This window comes from Chelon labrosus, assembly GCF_963514085.1.
Source record: "Chelon labrosus genome assembly, chromosome: 21".
NCBI lineage: Eukaryota > Metazoa > Chordata > Actinopteri > Mugiliformes > Mugilidae > Chelon > Chelon labrosus.
In genome coordinates this window covers 18326294-18353818 of record NC_140354.1, presented here as the reverse complement: position 1 = coordinate 18353818, position 27525 = coordinate 18326294, and the positions used below count along the sequence as shown (strand labels likewise).

General features: G+C 41.6%; 3 protein-coding genes across 3 annotated transcripts; 1 reads left to right on the top strand and 2 right to left on the bottom strand.

The window, feature by feature from the left end:
- Positions 1-9654: 9654 nt before the first annotated feature.
- On the bottom strand, positions 9655-14142 carry LOC311506727 (growth hormone secretagogue receptor type 1-like; the record flags this gene model as incomplete). Its single annotated transcript, XM_084570804.1, has 5 exons — positions 9655-9846; positions 10120-10223; positions 11022-11832; positions 13352-13527; positions 14007-14142. 5 exons carry the CDS (start codon positions 14140-14142, stop codon positions 9655-9657), a joined length of 1419 nt encoding a protein of 472 aa, XP_084426930.1.
- Positions 14143-16361: 2219 nt separating this feature from the next.
- eci1 (enoyl-CoA delta isomerase 1) lies at positions 16362-20500 on the top strand. The gene is made up of 7 exons (XM_084570359.1): positions 16362-16482; positions 17756-17881; positions 18254-18381; positions 18477-18623; positions 18738-18859; positions 19645-19823; positions 20078-20500. Exons 1-7 carry the CDS (start codon positions 16440-16442, stop codon positions 20242-20244), a joined length of 912 nt encoding a protein of 303 aa, XP_084426485.1. The 5' UTR covers positions 16362-16439; the 3' UTR covers positions 20245-20500.
- Positions 20501-21683: 1183 nt separating this feature from the next.
- Positions 21684-24705, bottom strand: dnase1 (deoxyribonuclease I; the record flags this gene model as incomplete). The annotated part of the gene is made up of 8 exons (XM_084570803.1): positions 21684-21734; positions 21863-21956; positions 22048-22202; positions 23025-23137; positions 23314-23429; positions 23976-24056; positions 24168-24256; positions 24568-24705. 8 exons carry the CDS (start codon positions 24703-24705, stop codon positions 21684-21686), a joined length of 837 nt encoding a protein of 278 aa, XP_084426929.1.
- Positions 24706-27525: the final 2820 nt, after the last annotated feature.

The following is a 27525-nucleotide window of genomic DNA, read 5'->3' as shown; positions in this document are numbered from 1 at the left end:
ATCCTCCTTTCAACGAGCTCCTCATCCGTATACTCTGGCTGCACATCCGCGAATAGATAACAGGTAACTCCGGACGCAACGGGGAATAGCACTAGTGTATCATAACAAAATATTGGTGAAATGAACGAGTTTCGCGGCAGATGAGGCGTTATTTAGAGGCTGCGTTTCGGTGCCCCAGTCACTTCCGCTATATGGATATACGTGGATCTAAATATCTCCCAAACGACTCCAAATGACACTAAAGTTATATGGGTGAGTAAATGATCATATTTTATGCCAGAAATAAGATCCAGGTGGTAAAAAACGGCAGTAATTCCCCTTAAGGCAGCAAAAACAACTTCTTTTTTTTTTCTTAAAGCCCAGAAGCTCTTTCATACGGCATTAATTTGCTCCATATGTTACAGGTCTCCCGAGCAGCACCACCAAAGGTAATGAACACCAGTCGTAAACACAACTGGATGTTTCCCTCCCATGTTATAATGAGATTGCTCAATCATTCGCTGCAGAGATGTTGGCCTTGCTGGGGGCTCAGACAGACAAAGTTACGTCTGCGTGCACTGTGGACTCGTGTTGTTGTGGCCGTGTGTGCAAGTCTGCGTGTAAATTAGTGATGCATGTGTGCAGGATTTACACCCATGTGAGTCTGCACCAAAACAAGCATCAATCCTGACGAGACGCCGGCTTGGGAAATGCAGCCACTGCAGCTTAAGTCCACTAAAAAAATAAATAAATAAAAAAAATACGTTAAGATGTGGACCTGGATTCGTGTCAGAAGAGAAGATACATGTTGCTAATTTCCCCGTTATATCATGACTTGGAATCACTTCCACCAAACAAATGTTGCTTTGTTTTTGCTAATTGCCCTCAGTTCGATTTAGAGCGTCGTTTCTGAAGAAGGCAGGCAGAGGGAAAATTAACCTCTAATTACAGACATTTTTCTTTACAACTTCATGGAGCTTTACGCTTTAAATGATCTGCACGATGATTAACTTCTACGCTGCCAAACATTAAATAAATATTTGGACGTTTTATAGAGTTTTTAGGTACAGATGGACCAAACTGATATCTATTAGCTTGGGGAAGCTACTATTAGCCACTATTAGCTTGGGGAATAGGAAGCTAGAAAAACTTACAAAACCACCCTACCTCCCCTGAGTTATGCTGATTGAAAATATTTCTGTATTTTAGTGTTCGGGTTACCCCCTTGACTTCAGCCAATCAGAGATTAAGAGAGACACGAAAACAGACACACACCAAGGGCGTGACACCAGCAAACAGCGAACATTTGACATTTGTCTTGGCATGTCCGTTTGAGATCACGTTTGTTTGTGTGTACATTGAGAATTTGGCTGGTTTGTCGGATTCTTGCGACATTTCTTTCAAATTTATTTGCAATTTTTTTAGTAAATGCTTCAGATCGAGTCGAAGGACATGCTGTTAAAAGCAGCTTTGTGTTGGCGTTTGTGGCGTTGAAGAGTTCGAGGGCCATCGTTGAAAGGAATGTGTCATTCATGTCACTGATAAAAGCTTTGGTTGACGAGTCGTGTGCTCTGGGGTCATCGTCTTAATGCATGAATGGATGTGTCTGCACACTTCTGCATTTCAACATCCGTTGTGTTGTTAACAAAGCCACACATCCCCAGGCCGTGACATGTCTCACTGAGTAACTTCCCTTTGGCTTTCCATCACTTTCCAAACTTTTCTCCAGAAGCTTTCTGGTTTGTCTTTGTTGTTCTTTTTGTGTGTGTGTGTGCAACGTACTGGCCGAGCAGACAAACAGAAACAAACAGAAAGGTTGGGAAAGGAAAGGAAAGGAGGGGAGGAAACCAGAAGCATGAAGATAATTTCATATATACAGCACGTAGACATGATGCAAACATAATTACACGTGATAGATAAGATGGGCTGTTTTCTGGTCTTCAGCTAATAAAGTTTTAAGTAATAAATGTCAACTAATAAAAAACAAATGACGGCTGGATAGGCACTGCTCTTTCATGTGTGAATAAACATAACACAACCATGTGTGGTAAAACGGAAATGAAGCCATAAAGTTTCACATAAAGGTAGTGTAAAAATAAATCTGGTTCATGGAGATTATTGCAGATTTAATGCAGTTGTTTGTAGTTAAATTGTAGGAACACTGCTGCTAAGCAACTGTTGGCATCCAAAAGCCGTCAGCGCTAACGGTTAACGGGCTAGCTTGCCGCCACCTTGTGGAAGCGGGTTAGCTAACTTTAAAGTAAGGATGGAAACAGTAGCCCAGAGTACATCCGACATTTTTTAATATTTTTTTTTAAATTATATCCACAGCAATTTTTGTGTGATTAATCTATACCAAAAGAATGTCAAGAAAATGTCAACATTCAGGCTGCCCTACCTCGTTTTCAGTGCTTCGGCTAAGCTAGCGTCAGCTAAGCTAACTTCAGCAAAGCTAATTTCAGCAAAGCAAAATTAATACTGATAAATGGATACACTGCAGGGTTTTCAGTTCAACGTGTGCATACTGTTGACTGTTTGGTTAACATCACTCTCCACGCTGTCATTATAACTGATGTATTTGAAAATGGACTTAAGCTAAGCTACCTTAAACAAAGCTAACTCTGTACAAATGGCGACTGGTTCCAGCTACATCAGGGGTGTCAAACTGATCCGTGAAAGGGCTGCGGCTGCAGGTTTTCATTCCAACCATTCCAACCATGCAGTGGGTGTGGCTGGCAAGTTTTTGTTCGAATCAAGCAAGAGGACACCTGAAATGACTGCGTGAAGGCAGTTCAGTTGATTGATTGAACCAAGTCAGGTGTGCTGCTGCATGGTTGGAATGAAAACCTGCAGCCACAGCGGCCCTTTCATGGATCAGTTTGACACCTGTGAGCTACATATTTACCATGTTCGGTTTTCGGTTCAACACAAGCTTTGGTGAACATCGCTCTAGACACCGTCATTATTACTAGCACTGATACATTTGAAAATGAACTTAAGCTAAGCTAACAAGCTAAGCTAACTTAAGCTAAGCTAACTTAATACAAATGGTGACTTGTACAAGCTATCTATTTACACTGTAGTGTTTTCAGGTCAGCAAGCGCTTACTGACTGTTTAAGATCACTCTGTCATTTCTGCTACTACTGATAAATTTGGAAATGGACTTAAGCTAAGCTAACTTAAACCAAGCTAACAAATGGCGACTGGTTCCAGCTACACATTTACCAGCTTACTGACTGTTTGGTGAACATCGCTCTAGACACTATCATTATTACTACTACTGAGAGTTTTGAAAATGGACTTTAGCTAAGCTAGCTTAAACTAAGCTTACTCTATACAAATGGCAACTGGTTCCAACTACATATTGACTATTTGGCAAACAGCGCTCTGGACACCGTCATTATTACTAGCACTGATACATTTGAAAACGAACTTAAGCTAAGCTAACAAGCTAAGCTAACTTAAGCTAAGCTAACTTAATACAAATGGTGACTTGTACAAGCTATCTATTTACACTGTAGTGTTTTCAGGTCAGCAAGCGCTTACTGACTGTTTAAGATCACTCTGTCATTTCTGCTACTACTGATAAATTTGGAAATGGACTTAAACTAAGCTAACTTAAGGTAAGCTAACATAAGGTAAGCTAACATAAGGTAAGCTAACATAATATAAATGGTGGCTGGTTCTAGATACATATCAACCATGTGCACGTTGTCATTTTTACTACTATTCATACGTTTAAAAATGACCTCAACATTATCTGATTGATTTTATTTACCAGGTCACATTCATTCAACGACTTCTGGAGTGGGACGGAAGTGAAATCTATTTGAGAATTATCGGCCAAATTTAAAATGTACACAGCTGAATCAACACTGAAGAGAGGAGAGGTGAGTAAGTGATGAGGAGGTGATGGGAAGTACAACGTGAATACAATGTGTTGTGCAAACATCACGCGTTGCACAGACGCACACGTCCCCACACGCATGTCAGCAGCGTTAAAAACAAAAACAAAGTGGCCTTTAAATGATTTAAATGTTCCGGTGGAAGGAAGCAGAAGCTATGGACTTTTTATTGCTCATTTAAAAACTCATCGCATGTTAGTAATCTCTAGTACCAGAGCTAATGGGAGCAGTGGGTGGTGGATGTGTGAACAAATATTGTCGGTTACAGCAGAATTTACTGGCGTGTTGTAGGAGCATTAGTGGAGCGCCTCGGGTTTCATTTAGGCTTCTGGACACCTGACAAGTTCTATATTACGTCTTGGTTTGGCTCCGGCTTGTGTGTTTCCCTCTAAGTATATTATTCCTTAGATGATAATTGCTCAGAAGCTGAAGTGCTTTCGCTGTTGTGGCTGGAGCGGAGTGTAGATTCCAAAAACTAAGCAAAAACAAAAGCGCTAAAAGAGGATGAAAAGCTTTGTGGAGTTGGAACAATTCCATTATTACGTTGCTGCAGCTTTAATTTCTTAAATGTAGACGCAAGATCAAGATGTGATCTCAACTCTGTACGTATAAACAGAACACAGAGCACACCTATACTGTTTGTACTATTTGCTGTACATGTAGCATGCAGCAAGCTGACGGGCCATTAGCGTTTATTTTCTCATTTGTCTGCGTTTCGCTTTTGCATATACGAAGTTGATATTTGCTCAGCTGCATGAGAACAGTTGTTGACCTAATGACCAAGTGAGTCACTTACTGTTTATACACTATATGACGATGGACAGCGTGTGTGCGTGTTATTATATAACTTAAATATCTTTCATATCTTCAACTGTTTCTATGTGACAAAGCTACTAGATATTAAATTTCCCACGGGATAAATAAAGTATCTATCTATCTATCTATCTATCTATCTATCTATCCAAAGAAGACTTCATGTATTATTATTTAACACAGAAATGGACTAAGACTACACAGAATATGTAAAACATGAACGAAAACTGAGACTAATGATGTGTCCACACTCAGGTATACTTGATTGAAAAACGATGCACTCCAATATAATATAACAGTCTTGAACTAAATCCTATCTTCATGAAGGTTGCGATAATCAGCATGTCTTTAAAATAACTGAGAGAGCTGCTGATTCAACTGTGTTTTCATTTTGAAGGCCGTGGTTTGTAGAACTGTTGAACTACACGTTTCTATTGTTCCGACAACCACGTTTTAGTCTAAATAACAGATACGCCTTTTTTAATGTTTAGTAGATAGATAGATAGGACCAGAGTCCAGTTGTTTCCTCACAGGGAAGCGTTGTATAGTCGTATGTCCTGAGGGACAAATGACCTCCTCAGCTTGTCCGTGGAGCAGGAATATGGTGTTGTGTAGAGGGTGTTGGACATTGTTCATGATGGACCGGAGTTTGTTCAGTTTGTCCAGGCACGAGGTAGACTTGTAGTTCTCGAGACTGGTCTTGGTCTCGAGACCACTTTTTCGTGGTCTTGGTCTTGTCACGGCCTCGGCAGTCTTTGGTCTCGGTCTCGCAATGTCTCGGACTGGCCGAGCGGTCTCGAAGGGATTTGTAACCTATAATATCCAGGCAGGCACAGTTTTTTTTAATTTTTGTTTTATTATCATTATACGCCCCCTTCAAGGACCAATCACATGCATTTTGTGACACAGAAGGCGTTGGCGCTCGTCCTCTCACGCAAAATGTCGGCGAATTCGTCAGTCGTCAGGTTTGGTGTGTGTGTCTGTGTATTTAATTACAGTATTCTGCTTATAATGGCCTTGTTTGAATAAATATATGGCATCATTGGCCTTTGAATAATATTTGCATATCGTTGTGATTGATTAAGCATTAGGCCTATGCCATTTCAGTCATGCTGATATTATACAGTGTAATTTGGCTACTATAATAATAATTTCAAGTTGATAATTGTGTGTCTTTAATATTTAGAATTAACGTTTCATGTACAAATTTAAATCAGTAACATATTTCCAATTCATTAGACTTTTTTTGAGGTGCAGCGTGGTGTTGGAGGCTTGTTATTTTGTTAGATGACTTTAGGACTATAGTCATGTCAGTCCTTAACAGCACTCAAGAGTCAATCCTCAAATAGTGTAGAAATAGCAATTGCATATATCATGCAATTGCTACACATATTTGATTTTTAGCCAATTGATGAAAACATTTATAGTGAGTTCACACACAAGACATGCACTGTCTCTGTATTATTGTCCCTGTAGTTGAGATAATACAATCTCATATTTATACTAAGCAGCTGAACCCAGCATGGTGCTTAGGTTCTACAACTCATGCAAAATAGTTTTTTTTTTGGTCTCGGTCTCGAGCTGAACTAGTCTTGGTCTTGACTTGGTCTGTCTTGGTCTTGGTCTTGATACTCTCTGGTCTTGGTAGTGTCTTGGTCTCGGTTTAGGCGGTCTTGACTACAAGTCTAGCACGAGGTGTCCTTCTTCTTCTTAGTGCTGCCTCCACAGCATACCACAGCGTAGAAGAAGTCGCTGGCAACGATAGTCTGGTAGAACATGTCCAGCAGACATTAAACAACTTTAGCCTCTTGAGGAAATAGAGACGGCTCTGACCTATTTTGTTCACAGAGTCTATGTTAGCCGACCAGTCCAGTTTGTGATCCAGCCGTAGACCCAGGTACTTATAGGTGTGAACCCCCTCTACACACTCCCTGTTGATGGTTACGAGCTGCAGCACCGCAAACTACATCCTCCAAAATGATCACAGAGGTGAATTAGCACCTCAAATGGTATAAACCGAACATTATAACAGTCATGAAGGAGGATTCAGAGCAGGACTGTCACGTTAGAGTGCATTGAAATTCAGAGACATTATAACACTGGGTGGCTTCTTAAAGTCCTTGGAAGTGTCGGAATTAGTGTGGAGGCTGAATAACGTTGGAGAGAGGAAGAAGCCTTGACTTTCACCTTCACGTAAATCCACAGAGATGTAAAGTCAGTATTTTTGCTTTCAGACCTGCAAACTTCACTTTCATTAACCTCTTCTTGCTGCCAGGTAATCCACTGGCACCGGTGCCTTAAAATCTGTGTTTGCTGGCTGACTAGTTCACCTGCACCTTTTAGATCTTTGGACAACAGCAGCATCTGCTGGCGGAGAGCTCCTGTTACATCCTTTCTCCTTCGCAGCAGCTCTCACGCCTCACTGGGCTGTCCTCCAACCGTGGAGCAGACCGGTACGAGCGAGTCAATGTTAAGATGACACCTTCTAGCTCTAGATTAAATGCTGAACTACAGAATAAAATGCAAATGACATCCTGCATCCTCCAGTAGTAGCGCCTGACATGGTTTTAAATAAATCATTATGTCATTATATTTGATGACGGAGAAGCTCCTTTGAATTTTTAGGACAATATAACATCGGTATGTTTGTGTGCAGTTTTTAACAGAAGACACGAGCCAATGGGAAACCCTTTGTAAGCCAACATTTTATATTATTACACAGTTGATAAAGCCAATAGACAAATAAAACTAAATGAACAGGAACAGTTCAGTGTCTAGATTTATCTGCTTATTACATACGTGGCTTTTATAGAAAGGACCTGGTCTCAGAACAGAAATGGAACAAATTGAATCAATTGTTCCTCAGCCGAAGACCAGTCTGTCCACCAGACTCGAGGTGTCTCCTGCTGAGAGGATGTGGAAGAAAACACCACCTCGCTAAAGGAGATAACACCTACCGAATTGGTTGAATTAAGATAAAATAAACACCTTACCTTTATTGGTTTGCCCCTTTAACATTTCAGATAGAATTACCATAAAAACCTTGAAAGCTCCCTCGAAAGAAAGAAAAACAGAAACAATATAATAGATTGGTGATAGATGGGAATAGTAGAAACAATACTAAACAATAAAAGAAGTCCTTTGTATCAGGATCTGGCATGTCCGTACACGTAATGTAATATAAATGACATCAAAACACATCAGCCTGTATGAAACCACATCAGTCAGAATGACAGCCCTGTTCAGTTTGTGTGTGTCTGTGTGCGTCTGTTCTCAGCAGGCCGACTTTACTGTAATTAAACTGTATTTACATACACATAAAATGCCTCAAGATGTGTTGGCATGGAAGCGCTGCTAAAATATATAATATATAATATATAATATACAGAATAAAATGTTTTTGACTTTGGAAAAAAAGGAAAATAATCTGTTAACATTAATAATGGTGTCGTTCTGGTCAAGTGTCCAGCTAAGGGTTGGACAGCTCACTGCTAAAGCCTCATTACATTGCGTGTTATGACGAATATTTACATTTATTTATTAATTATACAGCTACAAAACTGATAAATCACATAACTTGACCGATCGGGTCCAAAGGTTTTCATATCACATCCCATGTGCTTTATGTGAAGCAGCTATAATTGGCATTTTAACAACAATGACGTATTAAATGAAAGCGTGAAAACAGAGTCAAGTGTTGTCTTCAGTAAAAATAAGGGCAACAACAGCAATGTTAAGTCATAACTGATAGAAGCAGTGTTAACAACTTATGTTTGCGTTGTTACTGGACTTAACCTAATAAGTTATATGGTACATATAGTGCATAATAATAATAGAAACATATAATAATGACATAAAAAGTGTTATATAAGTGTAAGTAATGCCAGTATGCAAGAGTTTTAACCTTTAGCTGTAAATAAAGAAAGAACCCTTTGTGACTTGAGCTAAAAAGTTGTTTTGAAGTTCAGTGTGATGTCTCTGGGCGCCGCCATCTTGGCTCCGCCCAACTCCCAGCTAATTTAAAACTGGCCGAATAGGTAGACGCTTGGCAACCACTCAAAGCCTTGATATGATTTAAATGGATGAATTACGTAAAAATTCAAGTCGTTAATGGAAAGATTAACCATAAAGACCAAGTACCAGGTGGTAAACGTGGTTATTTCTGCTGCAGAATCGAGGATTTTAACATGGAAGTCAATGGGGATTGACTCACATTTGGAGCCAACCTCCAGTGGCCATTAGAGGAACTGCGGTTTTTGGCACTTCGCGTTGACTTCCTTTTTCTGCCCTGCCGTTTGCTGCTTATTTCAGAATGAACAACACTAATGGCTTAATAGCTTAGCATTGTGGCCACTCAAGTGGAATACAGCCATTATTAATGCTATGGCAAATCAAAATTGCTGCTGTGCCTCAAAACCACAAATGAAGTCAATGCCACAGTAGTCAACTAATAATTCATATTGTTTTAAGATCTTTATATCAGTAATGTTGGTAACATACGCCCTTTTTTACAGTGTAATTAAAAAGACATTAAAGGGGAATTGCTGTTTTTTACAACCTGGACCTAACTTTGGTGTCATTTGGAGTCATTAGGACGATATTTAGATCCAGCATAGCGCTGCGTATATCCATATAGTGGGAGTGAATGGGGCACCGAAACACAGCCTCTAAATAACGCATTATCGGCCACGAAACTTGTTCATTTCACTAATATTTTGTTATGATATGCTAGTGCTATTCCCCGTTGAGTCCGGAGTTACCTCACTGGAGCTCCACTGGATCTAAATATCGTCTGAACGACTCCAAATGAAACCAAAGTTATATGGGTGAGTAAACAATCGTATTTTATGCCAGAAATAAGGTCCAGGTTGTAAAAAAACTGTAATTCCCCTTTAATTTTGCAGGTTTTTTTGCATGCGTCGTGTGCATCCATTTATGTGCATACACTGCTCGTCCTTACAAAGTAGTGGTGGAGTGTCGTGTCGTGAGCGTGCGCAGGCGGTAAGCCTGTGTGTGAGTGTGTTTGTGTACGAGGCTGTGCACGGCGTGTCTGTATCTGGCCGACATCAGGTTGTACATTAAAGGATTGATGGCGGCGCTGAGGTAGAAGAGGACGGAGGACACCAGGTTGAAATACTGAGACAGGTAGTATAAAAAGTACAAGTGTGTGTCAGGGTGCGAGAGTGTGTTGTTGAAGTCACCGTGTGCGTCGTCGTTGTACAGGTCGATGGGCGTTGTTTGACCAGGTGTGTCGTTTATGCTAGTCTTATTTGGCATATTGCGTGCCGTTGCGTTTGTGTCGTCGTGAGACTGGTGATTCGTGCTTTTGTTGTCTGCACCCAGATTGTGATTATTAATATTTGTGCTGTCATTATTGAGGTCAGAGAGCGTGTCCATGTCTAGGTGTGAGTAATTGTCCACATATGTTTCCTGGCTGTCAGTGCCGGTGCCCAGAGAAAGAGAGAATATCGTCCGACCAACGTGAAAAGGAAGCCAGCACAGGACAAACGCCAAGACTATCACTCCTGGAGGAGGTCGAGAGACAGAAAGAAGAGAGACATTAATACCTGAGGGTGGTTAAAGGACACGTGATTGTTGGGTGTTTTTAGAAGTGGAGACTATGAGATAATCATAGCCAACCTCCTACAGTAGATAGCAGATAGGAGTATCGGCATGGAAGTTATGAACTACTGTGGATGCTGGAGCAAACAACTAAATATATTTTAGCCACCAAAAACAAATCACCTTGCAGAGTAGGGAGCTATCAATCAAAAACGCTAAAGAAAGGCTTGTAAGGTTACTTGAAGACGTTTCATCCAAGTGGATTCTTCAATTGCTTCCAAGAAGCTACGTGGATGAGTGCCGAAGCGTCTTCAAGAAGCTGTACGAGTCTAGTTGCCTTTCTTTGGCGTTTTTCGATAATTCTTTTAATGTTTGGGAAGCTTAAATTTGCAAAAATTAAAATAAATTCAGCCGTACAAACAACAGCGAGGACGCCAACATCCGAGCAGCGAGTCTGATTTCGCAGCCATACTTCCAAACATGAATGCACAAACTGTGGCTCCAAATGGCGTCAAAATGGAGCCCAGTATACCCTCAGATCTTTGGCTTCACTTTGGCTATTAGGAGAAAATGGGGATGCATCATCCATATTTATATACAGTCTGGTATGGTATTTTATCATCAATAGACCATTGTGACATTGTTATATTTTGGAATTAGGTTTTTCAGGCGACATTTGTTGCCACATGGAACCAGAGTGTCTGTCTAGGAAGCTTCTGAGGTAAGGACCTAAGAGTGTGTTGATGCGCGTTTTTCCTCACCGAGCATTTTAACAGTGTGTCGGTGACTCTGGTCTCTGCGGCTGTTTTTCGGGCGGAGCCACAGCGTCCGTCCAATCAGGCTGTACACCAGTCCCAGGACGCAGAGGGGCACCAGAAAGTACAAGTTGGAGAGGATCATCATGGCCGACAACAGGCCGGACGTGACGGCGTAGTGCGTACACCGGCACTCTCTCCCGTCGATGTCACTTCCTCGTCCCTCATCTTCCTTCTTATTATTTTGCTGCTCTTCCTCAAATTCCAGATTTCCTCCTTCCACATCTGCTTGTTTTTCAATTTCACCTCCTTCTCCTTGTTTCCTTTCTTTTACATCTTCTGGTTTGCTCTCCTCTTTGTCATCGAACCATTTCAACTCCTCAACTCGTTCACCCAATCTGTTTGCCTCTTTTTCTCCCCACTGTATTCCCTCTAACTCTCCATCCATCGAGTCCACGTGTCCTCTTCCGCTTTCTCCTCCACCCATCATAAATCCACCCTGTTCTCTTTCCCCACCGGTAAACCCTCCATCCTCCCTCCATTGACTGAGCTCCTCTCCCCCAACCTCCTCCACTCCGACCATGGCCAACACTGGAGCGGCGCTGATGGCCGCACCCAGCCAGAGGCAGCCAATGACAGTCCGGGTTCTGCGCCGTGTGACCAGTGTCTTGGCTGTGATTGGCCAGCAGACAGCCACGTACCTCTCCAAGGAGAGGAAGGTAATGTGCAGGATGGTGCAGAAGGTGCAGCACTCCGAGAGGAACATGGTCAGCTTACAGGCTAGGTCCCCCAAAGGCCAGGGTCTGGGCCTCCAGAGCTGGGAGAAACAGAACAATCACATCTGATGACATTTTCAGTATTTATTTAAGTGAAGACATGGTCAAAGTGGAACAGGTGCAGAACTAATGTCTTTTCACTATTTTTGTTGATATGACAACCTTTGGATTTTGTCAAATAAATAAACCCTTCGGATAATTTGTTATGTGTTTCTCATCTGTGGAGATGTCTGTTTCTTGTATGTGGAGCTGCATGCCTTTGATTTGCGGAGTTGCATTTTTCTGATCTGTGGAATTATGTGTTTCTCATCTATGGAGATGCATACTTCTCATCTATGAAATCGCATGTCTTTCATCTTGGAGTTGATGTTTCTCATTTGTGGAGATGCCTGTTTCTCATCTGCAGAGTTGCCTGTTTCTCGTATATGAAGCTGCATGTCTCTAATCTTTGAAACTGCGTGTTTCTCATCTGTGGATCTGTGTGCTTATCACCTGCAGAGTTGCATGTTTCTGGTCTGGGGAGTTACATGTTTCTCATCTGTGGAGTTGCATGTTTCTCATCTGTGGAGATGCATACTTCTCATTTATAAAATTGCATGTCATCTGCAGAGTTGCCTGTTTCTCATATGTAGAGCTGCATGTCTCTGATCTTTGGAGTTGCGAGTTTCTCATCTGCAGAGTTGCATGTTTCTGGTCTGTGGAGATGCTTGTTTCTCGTATGTAGAGCTGCATGTCCCTGATCTTTGGAGTTGCGTGTTTCTCATCTGTGGAGTTGCATGTTTCTCATTTGCAGAGCTGCATGTTTCTCATCTGCAGAGTTGCCTGTTTTTCGTATGTGGAGCTGCATGCCTCTGATCTTTGGAATTGCGTGTTTCTTATCTGCTGAGTTGTATGTTTCTCATCTGTGGAGTTGCATGTTTCTGATCTTTGGTCCTGACCCAACCAATGTGCTTAGTCTTCAATTATTAGTTTCAATTAAGCTGCTATGCAGGACTTTGTCTGCTTATGACCCTTCATGCTAACCTACTCGATATGAAGAACTATCATCACTGACACAGTTTTTTCTTGTTTATTCTTACAACACTAAACCCACTAATACCTAAAATGCTGGCTCAATCTATTCTCAATCTATTCTCTAAGATCAGTCTCCCGGGTACGTCTGAAGACGATGTTGATGGGATTAACATGTGAGTCACACTGAATAACACCTGAGAAATAAAGAATAACAGATTTCAAACTAAGTCTTAACCATGAAATATTGTTTTTTATTTACCCACACTTACAGATATTGCCATTGTGCAATGATAGGATGATTTAAGATCGCTCTGGGTGGAACACAACCTTGAATTCAACAAAACTTAATCTAGAGGCAGGGATTCCACCCGAGGGGAAGGCAACAATAACTTGTTTAAACCACTACTAAGCGAACGCCGCTATTCGCAACAGGAAGCATCGCCGTTATTCCTGCTTCCTCGTTTGAATTAGTGATCTGCAATATCTGTGACTGTACCTTGAGCTAAACATTAGTATCATGATCTCATTGCCACACCATGCATGTACCTTGTACAGATCCAGAGGCAGCAGCAGGAGTATGAGCAGATCACTAACAGCCATGCTGCTCAGGTACAGGTAGGTAGAGCTTCTCATGTGTGGACGCAGCCAGACCACCAGGATCGTTAGTATATTTCCCAGGAGGCCAAACAGCATCAGTGGAATGTAAATCACCGTCACGCACACTAGAGAAAAAAAAAAAAAAAAACAGTTACGCATTTTTATCAGAACCTGTTTTTATTTATTTCAAAGGTGTACACTGAAAGAATCAGCCAGACAGGGGTCCGGCTAGCGGCAACACCAAAACCATAGCAGCTTTCCGACAGACGACCAGCGGCTTGGTCGTAATAAGTTAGATAGTTGAATAGTTTCCAGTGATAAATTAGAAGCATCCACACATGAAGCGTGGCAGACGCCATCTTGACTAAAGTTTTGCATCATTAACTCACTTCATTCATGACGTGAATGCAACATATGCGTGTTCAGATATTAAAGTTGCATCAATTTTGCTATCTAACTCTCTGCAAGAAGAATAAGCACATTACTCATTGCTGATTGAATGTCTCCATCAGTCAAAAGTTTTTTAATCCATGGAGTTTCCATTTTTCACAAAACTTGAGCAGCTTCAAATTTCCATTTCTGTGAATTATTATTATCTACCCACCTAATTCATTCAGTCCAAATATGGGTTCGTCCCAGCTGCAGTCCGGGTCAGAGCAGCCCTCCATGAAGCCTGACGCGAGGCCGCAGTTTGTCTCGTCGCAGCCACTGCCCATGTCTCCCAGCTCCACCGGATCCATGAAGACTCGGGATGGGGTCCGGCAGCAGAGGAGAGCAGCGCGTCCCCCCTTGTTACGGGGCGCAGAGGTGACGCACACTGATGGATTTCCTATGGCGCTCAATCGCGGCTGACACTGAAGGGAATGACCAGCTCAGACAAGAGCTGCCCGGTCAAGAAAAAAACAATAGCTCATGCAAAAATTACACAGTGTCCACTTCACATTGCACAGTTGTGACTACATGTATTCAGCATCAACATGTCTGTTTATTTAAGATTAAACTTAATTTATATCGAGTCCTTCTGCTTTAAGTCATTGCAAACCTTAATATAAATAGAAGAAACTAATCAATTATACATTTTGCAACATTAAATTAAGAGCTTATACTGTTTACTGTTACTGTGTTTAAAGCTAAAACAATTACACACACAAAATACATGTTACTTTACCTTAAAGTAATAATAGTCGCTGTCTTCGAAGCGCCTCGGTTTCTGTTGTATCTCTGCTGCAGGTTCTTGATCTTTAGCTGTGACTTGCTCCCCCCTTCGTCTCGCTCTCTCTCTCTCTCTCTCTTCTTACTCACCTCTCTCTCACACATCTCTTACCGTTCTATCTGTTTTTACTTCATGCTTCTTTAAATTCACCAATACACCAATGACTTTTTCCGCTTGCTTACAGGTGTACAAAAATGAAACAGATTCTTATATCCTGTTTTCAAATTTGGTTTCAAATAAAAAGTAAAGAGATGATTAATTGTGGAGACCTGGTTGTTAGCTTGCTAAACTGCTAGCCTCTGTAGTTTCTAGATGCCTACAGTTGCCTAGCAGCAGTGTTCTCACAACTTATGGTTGATGTTACGAAGAATTTTGTATAACTTCTCATGTCGCAACCACCATCCACCGGGTTTTATTCAAATGGAGTTTAAAGCCACCGAGGCTAATATTTCTGAATTTCCGAACTTGTAACTTTCTGAAAATTTCCATTGAGGGACTCAACAACCCCTATTTGAAGGCATATTTACATGGCTGCTGTAGCTAGCGAGCTAAACTAGCCTGGCATGTGCTAGCCTGTCACCATAGCTCCTTCTGATTGGTTTATTCCTCGCTGGCACCTCCTAGACCATTTTACTGAAAAGGTTACATTATGCCAGCTTGTACATCAAAAGCGTACCTACATCATTTCAAGTTTCGAAAGTTCTCCGAGTAAAAATAAACAACAACTTGCTAACAATGAAACTCTTAATTAGCGTAGCTTGCTCTGTTGCTAAAAGTGGTGTAGCTAGCAACAGGTAATATGAAAGATGCACTTAATTATTTATAAAAGACAACTGACAAAAGTCAATGTTCTTTTCATGTACCATATTAGGATGAGCATTGATTAATTCACCTACGTATAAACTGAATTTATATGTTATTCACTCACCTATAGCTTAAACAACTGCTTTACTTCAGTACATGTTTTTTATTTACCGTCTGCCATGTATGTATCGTGCATCACCTATAAGTATCATGATGGTGTCATTTGCTGCATGTACTGTACGAGCTACAGTAGGCCTACATTATGTGATTTTGTACGCCAGCAATTTTTATTATTTCAAGTTTTGAAAGATATCTTAGTGAAAAAAAAAAAAACTTGCTAATGATAAAACTCTTAATTAGCTTATTATGTTAGCTATGTTGCTAAAAGGACAATGAAATCACACTCATAAGTTTTTATCAATGGAGTCTGGTTCCTTTGAGGAGAGCACATCAATAAAACAACTCCAGTTGACCATATTAAAAGGCTCACAACAAGATAAAGCAATTATAAAATCCAAAATATAGTATACACTTGAACTGATATTGATTTATTATTAACTGTGCCCAGGGGTGTAGATCCGATGTCAGGATTGGGGGGGACACAAAAGTGATTTTTGTTTTTTGTCGGTATGCAACTCATACCATGGCACCATACCAATCATTTCTTTTTAGATGTGAATCTAAAATGTGAAGAATGTGAAGTCTGAAAATACATTTGTTCAATTTTGAATAATTTTTATTGGGGGGGACAATTCATGTTTTTCACAAATTGGGGGGGACATGTCCCCCCCATCCCCCCCGGGATCTGCACCCATGACTGTGCCCTTGTTTTAGTGGCAAATATACGCGGGAAACTTGTTTATATGGCCACATCTCTTTAAAGCTAATCGCCAACCGCACACAAGATGGCGCCGATGCGGACAAACTCGATAAAATCCAGCGAAGAAGAACCAGACCCGAATAAAACAAAACAAACGAAGAAGAAGAAGAAGAGCTTGCAGCTTCTCCGAGCGTTTGAAAATGGCTTTGAGAGCTGCATTGAGGAGCAAGTCCGCCTTTTCAGGTTTGACTTTGTCACTTTATGAGATATTGTGGAGACAGTTGTAATTGTTTGCATCGTTGTTGTTGCCTTGATTTCTTAAAAATAACACTTGCTCTCCGGCTGTTAGCTGTGTTAGCTGTGAGCTACAGAAACTGGAGCAAAGGTCGCAGGACACTGACGCACAAAATATACTTTTTTATTGGTTTTCTTATCGATAAATATTTAGTATATATGCCTACCTATCGTTTAAGTTTGTGTCAGCCTATGCAGTTATAATTGTACACATTAACACAACTTAATATGTTAATTTAGAGATAATTAATTTCATATAATAAAGCTTTAAACGCTTCTGTCAAACTGGAAAAATCACGTTTATCCATATTTTGGTGGACACGGTTTTCTGTTTCATAAGATTTTATGAAATCTGCAAACCTGCACATTAATTCTGAATTTTAATTTGAGGCATTACTAATATATGCCACAGTATGGCAGGAGTAGTTGTTCTTTTTCCTGCACCATCAACACACACAATTATATTACCTGGTGCTGTGGGTGTCATGACGTTGGGAAATGATGCCTATTTTGGAACAAGCTGTAAAGTTTCTTTAGCTCCCTAAAAGCAACCCGCAAGTTATTCATTCTTATTTTTTTATTATTATATCTTCCCCCAATTTTAGAAACCCGCTCAAAGGTCAGATTATGAATGAACCTTGAAATCTTTCATAACCACAGTAATGTCACTGCTGCGCTGTTTGCAGTAGATAAAGAAAAATATATGCTAGTAAAGGTAGATAAAGACACAAATCATTATTAAGGAAACACTAATTAAACTCCGCATGCTGTTTCGCACACAAACAGTAACATGAAGACAACTTTACCTAAACATGACGATGTGGTTTTTTATGTTGCCTCATCTTGGTAATTCTTAATTCCTGGAGAAGGACAAACCATTTTTAAAAGGCTGCTAATGAACAGGCATCACTTTCTCTGCTTTTTTCCCTTTTTAGATAAAGGTAAAGTGCTTTATTTGTCATTATACAATGAAATTACATGGTCGGATGGAGGGTTAGTCCTGAGCCGCTGTAACCAAGCGCACCACCACTGTGGGCCAACCTGACCCGGTGCCTAGCTGGAACCTTGAGATCGGATTATTCAAGATTGATATTAACACAGTGTCTAAATAAGCCCGCATTCTTCTAGCCTCATGAACACGAGCTGCCTACACAGCCGATGTCCTGTCCGAATGAGCATATGTGTCGTCCTTATCCACGCGTGTCCTCACGTTGTCTTTCAGGCCTTCTTTCCCAGCTGTCGTCCTGCAGCAGTCATGGCAGAGTGTGCATGTCTCCCGTCCTGGTTGCGCAGCGGAGGAACAACTCCACCTCGTCTAAGATCAAAGTGGATTTTGACCAAAGTACAGGTGAGTGTTGTCCCACAATCACCATCCTCACGACGGCTTTTCAGTTATAACAAGACATGATGGCTAAGAGGATATAAATGGGCCAATACTCATTAAATCTCTGAGTTCCATTACTTAGAATTTCAGGATTCAGACATTATTTGTGTTGAAACCATGACAATAATATGTATACGTCTAGGCAGACAGCTACCGATCGATCTGTGTCTCTTTAAAAATGAGCAGATGTTCAATTATGCAAAGGTTTAAGCCTTGATATAAGTTAGAGACCAAACCCATTTTTTTGTACCAGGCTGTAAATGTATTTTTTTCTGCTGGTTTTTGGTTTTTACTACTGTGTTCAGCTTAGAGATTGCCTTTTCTGTCTTTCTGTAGGCGTAGCAGTGATGCGCATGCAGAATCCTCCTGTCAACAGCCTCAGTTTAGATTTCCTCACCGACGTCTGCATCAGCTTGGAGAAGCTGGAGATGGATAAGAGCTGCCGAGGCCTGATCATCACCTCGGTACGGTGTAACCTTGTTGTATTAAAACCCTCATAGGTCTGTTCAGATTTCCACTCGAGTGATAATTTACTCTTGAATGCGTTTCTTCAATCCAGAGCCAGCCCAAAGTGTTCTCAGCCGGGCTGGACATCTTGGAAATGTACGGAAAGAGTCCTGAGAGCTGCGGGGAGTTCTGGAAAGCCGTACAGGAGATGTGGCTGAAGCTGTACAGCTCCAACATGGTCACTATCGCTGCGATCAATGTACGTATGTATGCCTCCGCTCTGTCCCCACGTCACACAGAAGGGCAGTACAGAGAACATCAATAAGCACTTGAAACCAAAGACGACGAGCTTCCGTCACCTTTACCTCTGCAGGGCTCCAGTCCTGCAGGCGGATGTCTCTTGTCCATGACGTGTGACTACAGGATAATGGCGGATAACCCTCGTTACAGCATCGGCCTTAATGAGACGCTGCTCGGCATTGTTGCACCTTTCTGGTAAGAAACGAGTTTTACAAAACCTGTGACAGTGGTCCTGTTTGGGTGCATTTTATTTGGACAATATTTCTTCAACCCTCATCATTCAGATTACAGATTCTAACTTCTCAATTTACATCTGATAAGGTATGTGTGTTTTACATACCACCAAAGCATGACAAAGATGAAGTCATGTTTTCAGCGTTGGTGTCCAAAGACATATTTTAATATCTGTGTTTAGCTAGTTTTCTTAATTTACTTTAGTAACACTGTTGCTGCCTTTAAATAGAACTTGGGAGCTCGTCCTTACAACGTGAAATGCGCAGCGTTCGATAGGCATCATCAGCCGTAGGTCACAAGAACACCACTGCTAGGGCAACCCTTGATGTTCAGAATCCACCGAGGCTAACAGCTAGCAAGCTTATGAAAGGATGAGGCTGTTATCTCCCTTTTCTTCAGACATATTTTAAAGTAATGAAGAAAACTTTATACGATCAAGTCATATAATGTCACCATTTACTTCCACCATTTCTGAAAACGTCGGCAAACACGCGATAACTTGAACAACTTGACGACGAAGGCGCAGTTCATATGCATTTGAACTCACCATATAAGGTATTTAACAGAAAAAAAATGTTTTCAAGCAATTTCCCTTGTGGATGATTAGTATGTCTAAGTTATACCAACCAGAAAGAATCAATCAGATCAAGTTTCTACTGGAAACTTGATAATTCGGAGCTACTATTTGGGGAACACTAGGGTCCAATGTTGTCTTTGCAGTAAACGATCGCTGCCGCCATCTGCAGGTTTAAGGACACTATGTTGAACACCGTGGGCCACCGGACCACAGAGATGGCCCTGCAGCTGGGACTCCTCTACAACCCTTCAGAGGCCCTGAAGATCGGACTGGTGGACCAGTTGGTCCCTGAAGACCAGGTCCTCACCACGGCCACACAGACCATGACCAAGTGGTTGGCTATTCCAGGTACGCGGAACATCATATAGTAGCTGAAAGTTTTCTCTTCCGCCTTTGGTGTCCTGCCTTGATCTTGACCCGGACATTGTCAGTCTTTAAGCCAATTCATGGTTCAGATGGTTCTACTTATGCTATAATTTATTGATTTGTATGTGTTGGTCGTAATACAGAAATATCTAGCCATAAAGATAAAGATAACCAGAGGAACAAGTAGCCCCTGGAAAACAACCTCTCCAGTCTAAACCTCTCTCTTCACTTTGCAGAACACGCCAGACAGATCACCAAGTCCATGATGAGGAAGCCAACCATCGACAAGCTAACGTCCAACAGGGAGGCCGACATCCAAAACTTTGTCAAATTCATCACCAAGGACTCCATTCAGAAGTCGCTGCGCATGTATCTGGAGATGCTTAAAAAGAGAAAGGCTTAGAGGAGAGACTGAAACGCGGACCAATCCAAACGTTGAATCTAGTCACGGTTGCTTAGCTATGGGTTAGACCATTTCTCTTTGGGGGGGAAAGGGAAATTGTTGTTGCAGAAAGGTCTTTCAAGTGCCTGCTTTTACTGTACTGTCAGGACTAATGTCTAACTAATGGAAGCCTTTTACCTTGAGCAGATTTATTAGATTTTTCTGTCTTTTCAGTTTGAAATTTCTGAATAAATGGTGTGATTTAAGTCTCATGGTTCTCCTTTGTTGTCACTTGTCATTTGCAGTGCTGTATCTCAGAGAGTTTAAAAACATCCTTACACTTCAGTACATTACAATAATGCACTGTGTGCTGTATAAACATGGAGGAACCTTCTATACGTCACTCTTAGGGTTCCTGAAGATCTTTGAAGCAGACACAGCTTCTGGGTTTCAGACCGGATGTTGTAAAGCGTCAAAGACAATTTGTATTGCTATTGACGCTATATAAATGAAATGAAAATTATATTGGATTGCGGTGGCTCTCGTCATCGCTATCTTGGCAGCGTCTGACTCCACCGAACTTCAAGCTGATCAACAATTGGATAAGGTTCAGAGAGATTTATTTCTGCTGTAAAGTTGGACCCTCCAGAGGGCAAGCGGTTACAGAAAATGAGTGGAAGTCAATGGGGTTTAAGTAGCTTTTACAGCCAGCTGGTGGCCTCTGGTGGCCATTTGAGGAACTGCAGTTTTTAGCACTTGATGCGTTGGCCTCATTTTTCAGCCCTGGAGATTAACACCTGACTAAAACATAATAGTGAGACTCTACTACTACCATCAGTGTCAAGTAGATCAAGAAAAGTTGAGTAGGGATGTCCTGATCGTTATCGAAGCTGATCCAATGCATTTTTAAAATGGCATCGGGTTTTGGGCAAGCTCAATTTTTGGCAGTTATTTATTTTAGGTCTGCTCTAAACGTCTTGTTCTTCTGTTTTACTGGCGGTTGGCTAGCATCAAACTTGCCAAAACCCTTGAAGGTTGTAGTAGGAGATCATCATTTAGTACTACCAACTTGATTCACCACAAAAAATAAATACATATTACGTGGAAAAACCCAATACGCTGCGCTTGCAGAGCAAAAAAACTTGACTGGCATGTCTCCAGTTTTGACATTATTGAAATACTTTGTTTTGTGATGAACAGAATGTGGAAACCCGACAACAGCACTGCGTCCTTTCAGAACCATTACCCCAGATAATCGTCACCATTGTGTGATTCTTCAACACAATTGCATGTTGGCTTGTTTGTTTTGTGCATCTCAACTTTCGTTTACTCCAAAAACAGACTCGACTCTCGCTTTTTTGCGATGATTTTGCAGATTTGTTTATTTTTAGTCTGCTGTTTTACATTTCCATGGTTGGAAAGGGTTCCTGGAGGTCCCGGAGGCTTGTGGGAGTCACGGTTCAGGCCACGAGCTTCACTTCCACAGGGAAATGGTCACTGACGTCCAATGCCTGGGAGAGACGGAGGAAACGTATGGAACAATGTGCTGATGTAGATTTCTACACAGATTTTTGGCGAATTCAGTAATGGTCAAAGGAAGACAGGTGTTAAAAGGTTTGTAACAAACGTTTGTTTTTACCTCACTGCTGCTCAGTTTCATTTCCGTCATGAAGTTGTAAACCTTAGCGCTGCCTTGCACCACGCCCTTCATCATGTCGGCCGTGACGACAATCCTGCACATTTTTACATGAGGTGAGTGGAACTGAGAGTCTGTGTATATATGGGTGTGTGTGTGTGTGTGTGTGTGTGTGTTTCCTCCAGTACCTGTCGTAAGGACAGAAGGTGGTGGACACGGTGGTGTCGACCGTGTCGGGGATCAGCCAGTAGAAGCTCTTGTCGGTGAAGAGGGGGATCTGCTGCCAGTCAGAGCCCTGAACGTAGTTACAGCCTGCGTTGAAGTCGCCCAGTAGCATGATGTTCTGCACAGAGACGAGGGTGATGGTTCGACCACTTTGTTACCTCATTCGATGTTCTAAACATTTTTCTTTAAATAGATTTCCTTCAACTAAATACCAGCTTTTGTATGAGCATATGTGTGTTTGGATTTTTAAAGACCAGAACCAGGAAAAAAGGATCACGTCGCTCTGGTTTTAGCTCCCGGTATGTTTTCGAATCAATCTTAAGATCTGTCCGTACCCCCTGCACATGCCTTCAGATACACCGATCAGCCACAACATTATGACCACTGACGGGTTAAGTAAATAACATTGACCATCTTGTGCCAATACAATGTTCCGCTGGGAAACCTTTGGACCTAGCATTCATTGGTGTGGATGTTACTTGGATGTTACTTACATGAAGAACAGCACAAGGTGTTGATCTGGCCTCCAAATTCACTAGATCTCAAAGTATCTGTGGGATGATCCCCAGAGGCCCCTCCCCTCAAAGGTCCCCCACTAACAACATTCTGTTTCCAGACACCACAGGACACCCTTAGAAGGCCCATGTCCATTCTCTGATGAGTCACAACTGTTTTGGAGGCACAAGGGAGACCTACACAATAGTAGTATAATAATGTCATAATGTTATGCCTGATCGGTGTATTTAATATTTACTGTGGTCTTACTATGTCTGTGACGATAAAGACTTTTCTATTCTGTTTCTGTCCTCGGGCAGAGGTCTACTCTCAGTTACAGGTCAGCTGTGGTCTCTTTTAAAACTCTACTTAAAACATTCGCACTTCACAGTGTTGGTTTGGTTGGATTATTAATATTACTACTATAATTATAATCATTATTCACGTTGGTGTTCCAGCGAGCGCGGACGTCAGCCACCACGTCAGAGAGAGCCCCCAGCTCCTCCACAGCGACGCTCGGAGAGGTGTGCTGGGGGATCAGAGTGAAGGTGCTCAAGGCTGGAAAACACACAGGAGAGAGGAGTGACTTCGCTATTCATCACGTAAGTTTAAAAATCTGAGTGACCCCTATAGTGGACACTGGTGACCCTACTACACCACGTGACCTTCACAGGTATTCTGAACAGGAACATCTACATCACCAGGACGTCCTGTGGCTCTTTCCTAACCCTTACCGGTGTATTTGGAGGAGAACATGACGACAAACGGTTCTCTGTTGAAGGTGTCGGTCCCGCACGACTCACAGCCGTCATCGTAGGTGTAGCTCTTAACCACAGACGCCATTTCCAGCCTGGAAAGGAAAACATAGTGAAGAACTTAAAGAGGAGCAGAGTTGGAAACTAAAAGAAAAGCTTCTTCATTTAGATTTATTGTCGTGAGGTTTTATATTAACAGGTGAGCTTTGTCTCTTACTGCTGCGCTATTGATAGATTTACTGGAGTATCATTATACCATTTATATGTGAGTGCCTGATTGTGGACATGGGCCTTCTGAGGGTGTCCTGTGGTGGCATTTGGATCCTATGAGTTGAGGGGAGGAGGCCAGGTCAACACCTTGTGCTGTTCTTCATGTTTTTTTGAGTTGTTCCTAAACTGGTTTTGTGGCTGCATCCTGCTGGGGATGGTTGCTACCATCAAGGAGTGTCATTGCAATGGGGTGGGGGTGCCTGGTCTGGTCTAGGTGGGTGCTACATGTCTAAGTAACATCCACATGAATGAATGTCAGGTCTAAAAGTTTCCCAGCAGAACAATGAATTGTCACAAAGACGGTCAATGTTATTCCTGTCTCCTGGATCATTGGACATTGATCCATATTATTGCCCCCTCGGCGTACGTACTTGTAGAGGAAGAGGTATTGCTCCTTGTAGGTGCTGCGACCAAGAGGCTCACTGACGATGTACCCGTACTGAGTAGGACCTCTGGAAAAAATACAAATGAAAAACAGAGTGTTTGTTTCCACATAAAAAAAAAAAAAAGGAAAAAATTCGCCACAGTTTTAGTTTTGAATTAAACTTTTGAGTCGGTCTAACTTGTTGACAAGGTCCACGAGTTTTTTGGTGGCGGACAGATCGGTGTCTCGGACTTCCTGGATCAGAATGATGTCGTAGCGTTGGATGATCTGCAAAACACACGCAGACATCGACAGTTAACAAAGGTTTACTGATCATACGAACAAAACACTTAAGGCCTAGTTGTGGATAAGAGGAAGAATGGATTAGTTGGTTGAGATAACAGAAGCTGAAAAGACACTGGCTCCTACAATGACGGTTCAAAGAGGGCCTCAAAATCCACAATCCGAAGTTGTGGTGCACTCATCACAATTATCACGTGCATAAAATATAAGAATGACTCATCTGTACACCCGTTTGTTACGTTTATTTTTAAACGAACAAAATATGTGAGAAAATACTTGATCCTAGAGGCTCGAACCGTGCTGATGATGTTCATCACAGTGGCGTCGGAGGCTTTCGTGTCCCCAAACGTCTTGATGTTGAACGCTCCCAGCAGCAGAGAGGATGACAGTTGCAGCAGGGTCAAAGTGAGACCCAGAGTACAAATCAGACGCATCCTGCACCGAAGGAGGTCACATGTTAAAGAGAGGCATCACGCAGACGTTGCAACAGTTTATCACAACTCGACCTTGGCTTTAGGAACTACAAACTCACCAGGTTGTTTCTTTGCTCCGTCATGTCGTCTCTGGCTAATTTAGAGGTTAACAAGGCCAAATTAAAGTATAACACAAATGAAGTCTGTGCCGATCGGTTTAATTAGTTACTGTATCCCAGGGGCCAGTACTGACCTTATACACAGTTATTATGTTAAACTGTATTATAACTAATATACAATAGTGTTTATACATGGATATGACATTAAATGTTGTAGATTATTGTAATTAGTTACGAATGTTTAAATAAGAAGGAGGAGAAGAAAAAGAAGAAGCCTGAAAGAGGAAACCAACAAGTTTTTACAACTCTATCGCCATCTCCATCTCTATCTATATCTCTATATTTGTCTCTGTCTCTATTCCTAGCTCTATCTATCTCTGTCTCTATCTATCTCTATCTTTGTCTCTTTCTCTGTCTCTGTCTCTATCTCTAGCTCTATGCCTAGCTCTATCTATCTTTCTCTTTAACCTTATCTTTATCTCTCTCTAGCTCTATCTCTGTCTCTGTCTCTGTCTCTATCTCTATCTCTATCTCTATGCCTAGCTCTATCTATCTTTCTCTTTAACCTTATCTTTATCTCTCTCTAGCTCTACCTCTGTCTCTATCTCTATCTCTATATCTATCTCTATACCTAGCTCTATCTATCTGTCTCTTTAACCTTATCTTTATCTCTCTCTAGCTCTATCTCTGTCTATTGCTATCTCTATCTCTAGCTCTATCTCTAGCTCTATCCCGAGCTCTATCTCTATCTCTAGCTTTATCTCTATCTCTATCTCTGTCTCTATCTCTATCTCTATCTATCGCTATCTCTTGCTCTATCGCTATCGCTATCGCTATCTCTTGCTCTCTCTCTATCTATCTATCTATCTATCTATCTATCTATCTATCTATCTCTATCTCTATCTCTATCTCTTTCTCTATATTTGTCTCTATCTCTTGCTCTCCCTATATCTATCTATCTCTATCTCTATTTCTTAAACTAAATTATTTCAGTTAGAAAAGTCAGTTCTGTGTTGTTGTCATGTGACCCTGATAGTCTCTCCTTACCTTAGATATACTGTGGGAGTGAGAACACCTGCCCCACTCCATGCTTGATAACACCATCCCTGTTCTTGGCTTCTCTTTTTCTTTCTTTTTCCCTTCTAACTTCACATCAAGAACATCCCATTTAAGTAATCTGGTGCTTTTTTTTTGCAGAGGCCTGACTCATATTGGATATCTGGGTAAAATATTCCTCCAGCAGGACTGTATTTATTACGCTGTTACCCTGGTTACATGGTCCTGTCGGCCGGCGCTGGTTCTCGGGGCAAAGGTAGGGGTAAAGGGAGGTGGCGTCCACCATGGATTACCGTTTTAGCCGTTACTATTCCCATGTAATCTTAAACAACAAACAGTTTTATTATCTTGTACTCAAAAGTTCATCTATATTAAAGTAACTCCGACAAAAAATCTAAGCTTCATTCTGCTCAGTTCAGTTGTTTCATACTAAAGAAGAAGTCAGAGGTGCATATCTACCTGCTTCTGTGTATCGGCGACGGGAAGACGAAGAAGAAGATCTGTTGAAAACCGAGCACAGAGGCTTCCTTGTATAAACCCCCAGAGGCTCCACTACAGCTCCTGGACAGAACCACTACTAGTGTCTCCTCTGAGGTTTATATTTACCTGGTGGTACATGTGACTCCATCAGGCTGGGGAGGAGTGAAGAGCGGAAGTGTGTTGTAGATAGATGAGGGGGGTGAACCAAGGTTTTTGGGGTCAATGATTAGTGGTTATGATGATTTCATTTAGAACCGGGGTGTCAAACATACGGGCTCGGGGGCCATAACCCCGGCCCAGCAGATGGTCCAGGGCGAAAATGACATAGAAGACTTTAACTGCAATTTTTCTAATAAAAGTAACTGCTGTTCCTAATTTGTCCATTAGTGGTCGCACTGTTTTAGTAAAGGCTCGTTTAAGGTACCGCGGGACGTCGTAACCTACCGTTGGAAAAATACAAGGTTAAACTGTAGCACGAGATATTCTCTCTTATCTTTAATTAAATAATATGGGAACGGTCCCACGGATAAGGCGCAGATGCACCCAGTCAAGAGCTCCTTTGTTTTTCCATTTGTTCTTTTGATTCAAGCCCCTCTTTAATCTGACTCATTTAAATACTCTAAGGTTCACATAAATATATACAGTTTTTGATGTAACATAAGAAAGGTGTTAATTATATTTATTAACTCAAAATAAATGAGTTTAGGCGTATTTTGGGACTGGCATGTGCGCATGCGCCTGAAAACCTGCGCAATCCCTACGCATTTTGCGCCCATCCCCCATCATTTTCCGCTGGTACTGATGTCAGCAACTTATCTAATCCCTACCAAAGTCACCTTTTTGGTAAGTATTATCCCTTTGTCAAATAACTTCTATCGCCAAAATACGTAAATCCAGCCGCGATAAGGTGAAGTGTGACGAATTTTGCCAAGGCTTGCACGCTAGCTAGGTACTCTCTTCCCTTCCGCTAACCACATGATTCAGGGTGGAGTGAGTTACGGTGGGTATTCTGACCTTGGCTACAGCAATAGGTCTTTTTTGTTCAGTTTTTCAATGTTTATGCAATGACTTTAATGACAAATGTAGACTATATGTCTGCAGGGAACCTTGATTTAGTGACTTTTCCGACCCTCTCAGCGACTTCATGTCTACAACAAAGTGAGGAGCTGCCCTCCAACTGTATTGA